The sequence below is a fragment of the Carassius carassius genome, chromosome 45 (assembly GCF_963082965.1).
Source record: "Carassius carassius chromosome 45, fCarCar2.1, whole genome shotgun sequence".
NCBI classification, from domain to species: Eukaryota; Metazoa; Chordata; class Actinopteri; order Cypriniformes; family Cyprinidae; genus Carassius; species Carassius carassius.
In genome coordinates, this window is record NC_081799.1 from 25,251,211 (window position 1) to 25,264,547 (window position 13,337).

At 36.9% G+C, this 13,337-nt stretch overlaps 2 protein-coding genes across 2 annotated transcripts in view; one reads left to right on the top strand and one right to left on the bottom strand.

Annotated features, from left to right (window-relative positions):
* Window positions 1-13,337, bottom strand: part of LOC132127037 (C3a anaphylatoxin chemotactic receptor-like) — a 123,666-nt gene that overhangs the window by 63,448 nt on the left and 46,881 nt on the right. The gene's annotated exons all lie outside the window — the stretch shown is intronic.
* On the top strand, window positions 1,326-2,797 carry LOC132127483 (C3a anaphylatoxin chemotactic receptor-like). Its single transcript, XM_059539384.1, has 2 exons — window positions 1,326-1,463; window positions 2,073-2,797. Exons 1-2 carry the CDS (start codon window positions 1,326-1,328, stop codon window positions 2,655-2,657), a joined length of 723 nt encoding a protein of 240 aa, XP_059395367.1. The 3' UTR covers window positions 2,658-2,797.

The window sequence follows — 13,337 nt, forward strand, 5'->3', positions numbered from 1 at the left end:
AACCAAGCATGTAGCCAAATACCAATGTCCTCCCTGAAACATAATTGTCATTATGTCATTCTTTTTAATATAGTCAAAAAGTTCATAAATTTCAATAATTCAAGGTAAAAAGTGAAAACTTGTATATTACATTGATCCATTACACATAAAGTGAAATATTAAATAAAATTTTCATGGTTTGCTGCTTAAAGACAATCAAAACTCCAAATTCAGTATCTCAGAAAATAAAAATATCACATAGAACCAATAAAAACAAGGATTTGTAATACAGAAATGTATATCTTAAGAAAAGTATGTTCATGTTCTTCTCATCAGTGTTTGGTTAGAACACTATTTTGTTTTTTAGTAGTTGGTAGCACTGTTGTGGTCGATTGTTTTTGTGTACAGATCTCGGAGCCTAGGCTGCCTACAGACACATTTTTTTGACGACCAGCTTATGGGGTGTACAGCTAGCGGATCGTGAGGACGAATATGATCATTTATGTATGGGCCTGCAATTGCTTATACAACCTGGGCATCCATAACACTTCAGCTGTGCCACATGGAGATTAAACACCACACTGATGCAGCAATTCATGCAAAAGTAGGCCAAAATACTCAACCAGGTATTTAGTGCATATACCTGAACATAGCTATAAGCTGCAATCAACAGAAGAAGCACAAATAATTCCGTGAAAAATTTCACTTCGTCTAATGAATATATATAATGCACGAGTTATACTTTCTTGTAACTTGGACAACATTCACATTTTTTTAGCTCTACCAGTATGTAAGTACTGGCACCAGGAACTAGCAGAAGCTTTCCTAAAATTCAAATTCAAACATTAATCCATTTTAATAATTCCTCCCTTACCTAACAAATGTGTCCTGTTCGCTTCGCACTGTTCAGCAGATAACCAGCCTCCTTCGACTTCTGCTGCGTTCAGTCTCTTCCAGAACTTTCTCTCGAGTTTTCATGTGTGTGCACGCGCAAACCATGCTTAATCTAATAAAAGTCATTTGATCGAATGTATAATAAAAATAAAAAAATGCTTGCACACAAGCTGCTTTGTTTCATCTCGGAAAAGCGTTCTGTCTTCACCAAATTCCTTGCCAAATTCCGCTGTGTAAATAGCAAATGCGTCATACAAAAAGTAACAGGAATGCTTAATCAGAAGTTAATCTTGCTGGGTCTGATCTGATTTTAACCTCTTATTTCAGTCTTCTGACTCATTTTGGCTATATGGTTATAGCCATACCAATTGATTTTTAAAAATTCAAAATGTAAAATTCTCCAGTCAAAAGTGACTGAAGACTGCACATTGACTAGCTTTACAGAGTTGGTCATGATGTTTCACAGCGCAACCATGTTTGAAATGTTGGTAAAGCCTGATGACGTCATAAATTTGAAGAAGTGGTATAAAGTCTTGAACATTAGAGAAGAAATCATTTGCCAGGATAACTGTGAATCGAATCATAACACTGTGAGTCATGATTACTTATGTAGAGCTATTGATATGATTTTTAAACATTTTATGTACTGTACTTTAAAGTAATGCTAAAATAGCATTTATTTGGTTGCATATTTGTTATCATAATTCAGCTTTGCTGATCATATATTAATTTCTAAAAGTTTCTTCTCTGACAAAACACTTTAAATATGATTCATGATTTTACATTGACAATATGTGATATTAGCAGGATAAACTGGACACTTCCACTCAATCACAGCAATGGATGATTATCATAATATTTTGAAAAGTCAGATGAAAGTGAGTTCTCTGGTCTTCTTCTACCTGACGTTGATCCTCGGTGTTCCTGGAAATGCATTTGTCGTGTATGTTGCTGGATTGAAGATGAAGAGGACTGTTAAAACAGTAGGGTTTCTCAATCTAGCGATTGCTGACCTCTTGTGCTGCCTTTCCACTATTTACTACATTACCAAGAGCTCATTTGATCAATGGCCATACGGATTCATACTGTGCAAGATTCTCCCCTTCATTGTGCACATCTCCATGTTTTCCAGCGTTTCCACACTGAGCTTGATTAGTCTGGATCGGTTTACTCAGGTGATCATGCCGGTTTGGGCTCAGAATCATCGCAGCTTGTTCATCGCACGACTGTCCTGTGTATCGGTTTGGATTCTGGCTTCAATTCTCAGTCTGCCTTTTATGATGTTAAGAAAGACTTACACAGAAATTAATAAAACACAGTGCCAGCTTTATCATCCTGATAAAGACAATTCTGAATTGTATGGAAGGTTTAGCATCATCAGATTTGTGTTTGGCTTTTTGGTTCCTCTCATATGCATCACAACATGTTACGGATTCATCGCACGCAAGTTAGGAAGGAGTCATTTTCACTCTGGACGAGCGTTTCGTATCATGTTAGCTGTAATCGTGGCCTTTTTTCTGTGCTGGCTGCCATTTCACATATTGCGTTTGATAATCATGTATAGAAAGAAACCAAGTCGCTTGGTGGCTTCAGCAGTGTATCCGTTGTCCGTCTCTTTGGCGTATTTCAACAGCTGTCTGAACCCCATTCTGTATGTTTTCATGGGGCAGGATTTTAAGAGCAATGTTAAACTTTCTCTAAGACGTGTTTTTGAAAGAGTTTTCTCTGAGGAGGGAACACAAGCATCACAATCCACACAGCCTCAACACACACACTCAGTGTAGTGAAGATATCAGCTCATTTATACTATATATACTGTACATGAGTTTTCTGATTGATTTTTATTGCTATTTTAATAATGTTCTAATTATTTCTTTTTAAATTCATCAACCCGAAGTCAGCAAGTCATCTTACTCTTATTAATCATTCCTGTGTGTTCCTATCGTCAAAGCTTAACATCACAGTGATGGAATACTGATGCTTGATTAACTTTTTTGGTTGCTATGAGCTTGTAATATTCCACTAATAATGGCATGTGGTTTATATGCTGAATTCATGAAGATAAAGTAAAACAAATTAATATACATAATTTGCATTCGCTGTAGTGAAGATATCAACTCACTTATTCAGTTTTCTGATTGATTTGTGTTACTATTCTAAAACTATTTAATTATTTATTTTCAAAAGTCATTAAGTCACACATAGCAAGTCATGTAACTTTTATCCATAATTCCTGTTGTTTTCTGTATTGTTTATATATTTTCAATGATTTGTGATGAACTTTGTGCCAAAGTTTAAAACCAGCATAATAGAATACTATGCTATAGTGTCTTCTTTTGTTTGCTGTGAGCTTAGATAAAGCTTGTAATATTTCACTAATAATGGCTTGTGGTTTCTATGCCAAATTCATGAACAAAAATAAAAAATAATATACATAATTTAAATCTTGCATTTGTGAATAAAACTAAGGCTGATGATACAACTTTGGGCAATGTTGCTGTCAATACGCAACCAGGTGTGACACAGGGCTCACAACTAATCTATATCCAGATAGAAATGTTACCCATTCTCAATGTTCAAAAAAAGTTGCCCAGCAACATTTCTGAAAAAGTTGCCCTGTGTATCTTCAGCCTAAAACATTTTTTTTCATACTGCAGGGCTTCAGTCATTTTATAATTTTGCTGTTATGTTTTTTTTTCTCACTTTTGTGTTGTATAAACTTATCATAAATTACAAGCAAAGTGTGTTCTGTATAAACAGTGTTTTGCATATATAGTGCAAAAACAATAAAGTTTAAATGTATGTTCAGTTGAATGTTCAGTAAACATTCAATTAATTTTGATTGAAGATTGTTCATTATTAGTGCAAATAGTTGCTAACAACAGTTTTCTTTAAGTAGCCAAAGCCTTATGGTTTCATTTCAAATTTCTTTAAATGAGAAATATTAGAATCTTTATAAAAAAAATAATAATAATAAAAAAAAAACATCAAATTCAGAAATGCTTTAAGTCAAAAATAATCAGTTACATCTTTACACACATGCACACAACTTCCTCTTTTTCCTCACAACATTCTGTAGACTCTTAAAAATAAAGCTTTTTTATTGGCATCCGTGGTTTCATTAAGAATCTTAAACATCAATGCAACCTTTCAAATGAAGAAAAGGTTCTTCACAGTCAAAAAAAAGTTTCTTGAGATTTAAAAAATGTTCTTCAAAATGGTTCTCACTGCAAAAACACCCGTTTGGAACCTTTATTTTTAAGAGTGTACTCTATTAATATACAATATATATTGTTTCACAGCTCTTAACTGCTAAATGCTAAAAGTTCAAATGTGTGTTGAGCGGAGAACTGCTGCTGATTGTTTTGTCTGTGAAGAATGTGGCAATCATCAGCTGTTAAAAAGATGGTGGAGGGGAACAGAGGAGAGAATTGAATGTTTTGAAGTGATTACATGTCTGAAACACTGATGGTCTTGTTGTGGAAGTTTGAAGATTTGGCAGTATGGACTTCAGCAGAGAAAGATGAAAGCAAAGACTGATAGACTCAGGTCTGACGGATCTTTTGATTTGCACCATTTTGTCTCTGCTTCCCTGAGTTTGGACCGATGCTTATGGATACCATCAGATAACTAGGGGTTAGCAGTGGTGTAAAGTAACTAATAGGGCTGGGCGATATATCTAACGATATGATCATGCGCATCTAGTCAGTAAATCTGGTTCCGTGATTACCGCTAAATCACCATCACCTGTTTTTTAATAGACAGAGCCGTAGATCACTGACAAGCTACGCAATATCGCGTTTATTATCCCAGATGAATCGCCTTCGCTAATGAACGCAATATTGCGTAGCTTGTCAGTGATCTACGGTTCTGTCTATTAAATGCCACTCCATTTAAAAGCAGGTGATGGTGATTTAGCGTTAATCACAGAACCAGATTTACTGACTAAATGCACATGATCATATCGTTCGATATATCGCCCAACCCTAACTTAGTAATAATACTTAGTTACAGTTTTAGGAGTATCTGTAGGCCTACTTTACTTGAGTTTTTATATTTCAGCCAACTTTTACTTTTACTCCCCTAAAATTCCTAATTAAAATGTATACTTTTACTCTGATATGTTTCCCCTAAGTATATTCGTTATGAAGTTCAATAAAGAAATAAATGAATTACATTTTAGATTTAAAAAAATTGCTTGTTTTTGCTCACGTTTGATAAATGAAAATAGTTCCAAAGAAAGATCACAAGCACTGTTTTGCGTCTCTGAGCAATGGACTGTTTCCTCTCTCTCTCTCTCTTGGCCACACATTCCCCCGCTCACAAAGACACATTTGCTCTCAGTCCCACAAACACACATTGACTGCGGGTGTCGCTGTGGGACAGTGTTTTCTCTACTTCCTGTTGGCCTTCTGTTGCTAATCGTAGCTCCGTGTAGCTGTTTTTATTTATTTATTTATTTATTTTCTCTAGAATCTTTATCTTACTATCACTCCATGTTTTTTAAAGTGATAAAATATAACTTAATTCACTCCATATTTCTGATATTATCGATCAATCTTATCAGATTAACTTTGATCGTTCACTTTTATTTTATATCCGTGAGTGCAGTACACCTGCAAAGCGTTAGCACTCGTTAGCTTTTCATTAGCGTTTTCATTCGAACCTATTGCTGTTTTCTTTTCTCCTCTCCTCTCTCTTGCTCCAGTTTTTCACAAGTTCATCAAACAACAGCAGTAAGAATATTTCATCAAGCACGGTGAGTAATGGCTTCTCCTGCTATTGTTATTTGCACCTCTTGCCACATTAACAGTTTATCTATCTCTGTCACAGATGAGGGATTCACATGTGATAAATGCAGGGAAATAGTTAGGCTGACAGAGAAGATTTCAGAGTGCCTGACATCTTGGCAAATTTAAAAGTGCTGGCTAATGCTCAACGTAAATACAGTAAGATTATTATTCATGCCGGCGCTAATGATGTTTCACTTTGCCAGTCGAAGATCACTAAAAATAACATTAAAGAGGTGTGTGAACTTGCAAGCACGATGTCAGACACTGTAATATGCTCTGGTCCCCTCCCTGCTTACCGTGGTGACGAGATGCATAGCAGATTGTTATCACTCAATGGCTGGATGTCTAAGTGGTGCCCACAGAATAACAAAGGTTTCATAGACAATTGGACAAGCTTTTGGGGCAGACCTGACCTGTTGAAAAGAGGTGGTCTTCATCCCTCCTGGGGTGGGGCCACTCTTCTCTCTAGAAATATGGCAAATAGTATTAGTGTTTATACTTGACTAACTGGGGCCCAGGTCAGGAAGCAGACAGACTGGCTAAACCGACCGTCTGCTAGCTGCCTCACGTCACAGAGGTCAGCTAATTCTCAGCACATAGAGACTCTTTCACCTAGATATCACACTATAGAGACTGTGTCTGTTCCCCGAACTAGAAAATACAAAAAACGTCCAAACCAAGTTAAGATTAACAATTTAATTGAGGTTCAACAAATAAAAAACAGATGCAATATGGATAAACAAATGATAAAGCTTGGCTTATTGAATATCAGATCCCTTTCTACGAAAACACTTTTTGTAAATAATATGATCACTGATCATAATATAGATGTACTCTGTTTGACAGAAACCTGGCTAACCTGGCTTTGACAGAAAGCCGCGACTAAAGGCAAAGGGGGAGGTGTTGCTTCAATTTATAACAATGTTTTCAGGATTTCTCAGAGGGCAGGCTTCAAATATAATTTGTTTGAAGTAATGGTGCTTCATATAACATTATCCAGAGAAACAAATGTTAATGATAAATCCCCTGTTATGTTTGTACTGGCTACTGTATACAGGCCACCAGGGCACCATACAGACTTTATTAAAGAGTTTGGTGATTTTACATCCGAGTTAGTTCTGGCTGCAGATAAAGTTTTAATAGTTGGTGATTTTAATATCCATGTTGATAATGAAAAAGATGCATTGGGATCAGCATTTAAAGACATTCTGAACTCTATTTGGGTTAGACAACACGTTTCAGGACCTACTCATTGTCGAAATCATACTCTAGATTTAATACTGTCACATTGAATTGATGTTGAAAGTGTTGAAATTATGCAGCCAAGTGATGATATCTCAGATCATTATTTAGTTTTGTGCAAACTTCATATAGCCAAAATTGTAAATTCTACTTCTTGTTACAAGTATGGTAGAACCATCACTTCTACCACAAAAGACTGCTTTTTAAGTTATCTTCCTGATGTATCCAAATTCCTTAGCATATCCAAAACCTCAGAACAACTTGATGATGTAACACAAACTATGGACTCTCTCTTTTTTAGCATTTTAAATACAGATGCTCCTTTACGCTTAAGGAAGGTTAAGGAAAACAGTTTGACACCATGGTATAATGAGCATACTCGCACCCTAAAGAGAGCAGCCCGAAAAATGGAGCGCAGCTGGAGGAAAACAAAACTAGAGGTATTTCGTATTGATTGGTGGGAAAGTAACCTATCCTACAGAAAAGCATTAAAAACTGCTAGATCCGATTACTTTTCTTCTCTTTTAGAAGAAAACAAACATAACCCCAGGTATTTATTCAATACAGTGGCTAAATTAATGAAAAACAAAGCCTCAACAAGTGTTGACATTTCTCAACACCACAGCAGTAATGACTTTATGAACTACTTTACTTCTAAAATCGATACTATTAGAGATAAAATTGCAACCATTCAGCCGTCAGCTACAGTATCGCATCAGACAGTGCACTATAGACCCCCTGAGGAACAGTTCCACTCATTCTCTACTATAGGAGAAGAAGAATTGTATAAATTGTTAAATCATCTAAACCAACAACATGTATGTTAGACCCTATACCATCTAAGCTCCTAAAAGAGGTGCTTCCAGAAGTCATAGATCCTCTTCTGACTATTATAAATTCCTCATTGTCATTAGGATATGTCCCCAAAACCTTCAAACTGGCTGTTATTAAGCCTCTCATCAAAAAACCACAACTTGACCCCAAAGAACTAGTTAATTATAGACCAATCTCGAATCTCCCTTTTCTGTCCAAGATACTAGAAAAGGTGGTATCCTCACAATTATATTCCTTCTTAGAGAAAAATGGTATATGTGAGGATTTCCAGTTAGGATTTAGACCGTATCATAGTACTGAGACTGCTCTCCTTAGAGTTACAAATGATCTGCTCTTATCATCTGATCATGGGTGTATCTCTCTATTAGTTTTATTGGATCTTAGTGCTGCTTTTGACACAATTGACCACAACATTCTTTTGCATAGACTTGAACACTTTGTTGGCATTAAATGGCATAAATGGAAGTATCATATCGATCACAAGGGCAGTATGGAGTACCTCAAGGCTCAGTACTAGGGCCGCTACTCTTCACGCTTAATATGTTACCCTTGGGATATCTCATCAGGGAACATGGTGTTAGCTTTCACTGTTATGCTGATGATACTCAGCTCTATATTTCTTCGCGGCCCGGTGAAACACACCAATTTGAAAAACTAATGGACTGCATAGTCGATATAAAAAACTGGATGACGAGTAATCTTACTGTTAAATTCTGAAAAAACAGAGGTGTTAATTATAGGACCTAAAAACTCTGCTTGTAATAACCTAGAACATTGTCTAAGACTTGATGGTTGCTCTGTCAATTCTTCGTCATCAGTTAGGAACCTAGGTGTGCTATTTGATCGCAATCTTTCCTTAGAAAGCCACGTTTCTAGCATTTGTAAAACTGCATTTTTCCATCTCAAAAATATATCTAAATTATGGCCTATGCTCTCAATGTCAAATGCAGAAATGATAATCCATGCATTTATGACCTCAAGGTTAGATTATTGTAATGCTTTATTGGGTGGTTGTTCTGCACACTTAGTAAACAAACTACAGCTAGTCCAAAATGCAGCAGCAAGAGTTCTTACTAGAACCAGGAAGTATGACCATATTAGCCCGGTCCTGTCACCCCTCACTGGCTCCCTACCAAACATCGTATAGATTTTAAAATATTGCTTATTACTTATAAAGCCCTGAATGGTTTAGCACCTCAGTATTTGAATGAGCTCCTTTTACATTATAAACCTTTACGTCCGCTACATTCTCAAAACTCAGGCAATTTGATAATACCTAGAATATCAAAATCAACTGCGGGCGGCAGATCCTTTTCCTATTTGGCGCCTAAACTCTGGAATAACCTACCTAACATTGTTCGGGAGGCAGACACACTCTTGCAGTTTAAATCTAGATTAAAGACCCATCTCTTTAACCTGGCTTAAACATAACATACTAATATGCTTTTAATATCCAAATCCTTTAAAGGATTTTTAGGCTGCATTAATTAGGTAAACCGGAACCGTGAACACTTCCCATAACACCCTATGTACTTGCTACATCATTAGAAGAAGGGCATCTACGCTAATATTTGTCTGTTTTCTCTTACTCCGAGGTCACCGTAGCCACCAGATCCAGTCTGTATCCAGATCAGAGGGTCACTGCAGTCACCCGGATCCAGTACGTATCCAGACCAGATGGTGGATCAGCACCTAGAAAGGACCTCTACATCCCTGAAAGACAGCGGAGACCAGGACAACTAGAGCCCCAGATACAGATACCCTGAAAAGACCTTGTCTCAGAGGAGCACCAGGACAAGACCACAGGAAACAGCTGATTCTTCTGCACAATCTGACTTTGCTGCAGCCTGGAATTGAACTACTGGTTTCGTCTGGTCAGAGGAGAACTGGCCCCCCAACTGAGCCTGGTTCCTCCTAAGGTTTTTTTCTCCATTCTGTCACCGATGGAGTTTCGGTTCCTTGCCGCTGTCGCCTCTGGCTTGCTTAGTCGGGGACACTTCATCTACAGCGATATCGTTGACTTGATTGCAAATAAATGCACAGACACTATTTAACTGAACAGAGATGACATCACTGAATTCAATGATGAACTGCCTTTAACTATCATTTTGCATTATTGACACACTGTTTTCCTAATGAATGTTGTTCAGTTGCTTTGACGCAATGTATTTTGTTTAAAGCGCTATATAAATAAAGGTGACTTGACTTGACTTGAATGAATCAGCTTTTTGAACAAATTTGGTTGAATAAATTATTCAGTGATTCACTCATTAACACAGTCAAATGCTTTGTTTCTCTATGAATCAGTTGATTTAAATGAATCGGTTGAATCTCAATGAATCACTCATTAACGGTCACTTGCTGTCACCTACTGGCAGTTTAAATTTCACATTTCTGCAATGTTTTCCTTTAAAATTTTACGTAAAAAAGTCTATTTTTGTATCTGTATCTGCAGTTTAAATGCATTAATGTCCCCTCTGAGATACATAAACAGTGTAAATGCATCTAAAACTATTTCTGATGCAGATACCAGAAATGTTTTCTTACGTTGGAATGAAAGATACTAAGTACCGGAAGAAGTTCTTCTTATTCTTACCTAAAAATGCAAATTGGAAGAAATAGTTAAAACTGAACACAATCTTGCTACTCCAGCTGTGTATGAACATTTATAGATACATATATTTATTTTCCTCTTTTCCATTTTCATTTACTTGTACTTTTACTTTCAATACTTAAGTATGTTTAAGATTTTAAAAACAATTTTTTTTCCTAAAGTACAATAAATATCACATACTTTAAGACTATTACTAAATTAATATTCCAAACTGTTACTTCAACTTCTACCAAATTAATTTTCTGGTAAGATATCTGTACTTTTACATGAGTATTACTTTCAGGTACTTTATAGACCACTGGGGGTTAGAAGGCACAGCCCGTGCTGGCCTGGAGGAGAGAGGACATATATCGTCTAGACAAGAAGTGGAGCATAAAGTGTCAGTTGCTGCTTTCACATCCAGGGAGCGTAGTTTTTACCTAAAAATAACCGGAAGAGGGGTTGGTGGCACACATACTGTACATACTATTTTCCACATACTGATCAGATGTGCTAGAACACCAGACACATTTAAATCTAGACATAAAACTCATCTGTTTAGCTGTCCATTTATTGAATGAGCACTCTGCAATGTCCGATTTACTTTGTTTTATGTAAATGAAATGTGCTATATAAATAAACTTGCCTTGCCTTGCCTTGCCTTGCCTTGCCTTGCCTTGCCTTGCCTTACTGTATAATTATTTCACCTCTATGTCCGTCTTTCCGAAAAGCGAGGTGTGCTCTGATTGTCCACTATCCAGTGCTTTGTGATTGGCCAAATGCCCTTAAGCATGTGAAAGAAATGTTAAGCCCTTAACAAATCTTTTTTAATTTCGTTAATTTCATTCATATAAGTCAAATGTAATTAAAGTGTTATGTGTTACTTCCCTAACACATCTACTACTTATGCAAACTGTAAATCACTCTACAAACAATACAAAACTATAATGATATAAGCAACAGAAAAGCTATGAGTCTATTGAGTCTATGAGAATTGATTAGTTCATCTTTTGAGTCCTTGGGTTTGAGTCATTCGTTCATCATGTAATAGCCCCATACGCTAAGCCTATGCTGTCTGAGCTGGAAAGAGAATTCACCTTTTGAGTAGTTCGTTCTTTTGTCACGTGATGCAACAGCATTGGATGGAGAAATGAATTTCCTTACAAACAGGTGCATAGTAATTGTTTTTATTATTATTATCACCATCATCATCATTATTTAAATTATCATTTACTCTTACAGTTAAGTGATGCGTTTCTGGTCTCAGATTGTAGTTTTTTTTTCTTACAGTTTATAAATGTGTGAATTTCTGCCATGATGGTTCTTTTCCATGTTGCTTTACCACTGAATGTGATAACAAAGGTATTAAAGAGTTGGTTATTATTATTAAGTCTCTTTCCGGCTCAGACTGCATAGGTTTAGTTTATGAGGCGGTCACGTGATGAATGAACGACTCAAAAAACAAGAAGACTTAAAATAAGTGAACTAATTTCAGGACAGAACCCATAGGAAGTTGCGCATGTGTGACTGAATAAATCACTCCCAGAGACGACTCGTTCGCCCTAAGTCACATTAAAGATGAATTCAAAATGAACAAATCCTTCAAGAATGACCCATCACTAATACTGTGATGTGTGTCCTGGTCAGAACACCAGCGAGACGAGACATAAACAATAAAATCCATTACAAACGAGCCATTTTTTGCATCTAATGGGGACATAATTATGGATTATAATGACTTACACTGTATTTTTACGCATTGCATTGCATCATGCCACGTAAACATAAAACCATGTCAGCATTTGTGACTGGAGAAATGACAAACAACAAGTGCTACTTTACACCAGTGTTCTCAGTTCCAATCCTCATGCCCCCAGCTCTGCATATTTCGCAAGTCTCTCTTTGTTAACACATCTAATTCAGATAACCAGCTTGTTAGAAGTGAGCTCCGTGCATGAACTGTGCTCTCAATGACATGGTCCCTACACAGAGTTCATTGCTCCCTTGAAGTTTACTTCACTTTGGAACATTTATTCATGAATTTGCGCTGCACAACATCTTCACACACATAAATACAATTCAAATTGATGTCTCCCACACTTTAGTGCACTTTGAATGGAACATTTGTTTGCTTTGAAATGGAATCATGGTGGAATATGCTGTGATGTCCACTTCGCAGGGCACTTATGCTCGAATAGAACAAATGTCTGAAGTCATAAGAGAAACATATAAAATGAGCAAAGCAGGGGGGCGCGAGTACTGGAACTGAGAACCACTGCACACTGCTCAAAACTTGTGTTTGAATCATCAGTGGCAAATCCTTTACATATGTAAACATACTTACAGACTGTGAGTCAAAAGCGCCGGCATTGTAGTCTTCTCCTTACAGTCCTCCATAAAATGCATGCACACATCTGAATATTTGTATTGAGCTGTTCTGGAACAGTGTTGTAAATACAACTTAACCACTGATTTTTAGTTCAGACAGGACCACTTTGGCAAGTAACTTGAGTTTATTGAACACAATATATCTTTGGCGGTATGGTTCCTTATGGGGGTTCTTGCTCCCAAATTAATTGAACATACAAGAGCTTAAACATTAACCCCCCAAACATAATGAGAGGTATTACTGCCTAAAGAAGAACCCTCCAAAACCATCCTTGTTCCATTCCTGCAAAAGAGAAAAGATTTTATTGAGATATTATTAATGCAGCCTACTGGCTAGCAGATGGGTATTCCCCCCTCTAAAGGAGGGAGAGAATAGCAGGCCCCTCTTTAATTTAAGTAGCGAGGGGTGTTCATCCCCTGCTGGGGAGGAACAGCAGGCCCCTGCAGTTATACCAGCAAGGGTGTTCTCTCCAGCGGGAGAAAATAGCACGCCCTTTTTCTTTTTTGAAGGGTGTTTGTATCTTACCCAGCGATAGAACAGCAGGCCCCTGCAGTTATAGCAGCAAGGCACTGAACCCCCAGTGAAGCTGGATCACGAATGATTCACATGAACA

What these genes read in the sequence shown, in the direction of transcription:
- LOC132127483 (XM_059539384.1), top strand. Translation starts at nt 1,326, where the DNA reads ATGATGTTTCACAGCGCAACCATGTTTGAAATGTTGGTAAAGCCTGAT. An exon ending in GTGAATCGAATCATAACACT is followed by an intron (nt 1,464 to 2,072) that starts GTGAGTCATGAT and finishes GTTTGGGCTCAG; the next exon opens with AATCATCGCAGCTTGTTCAT.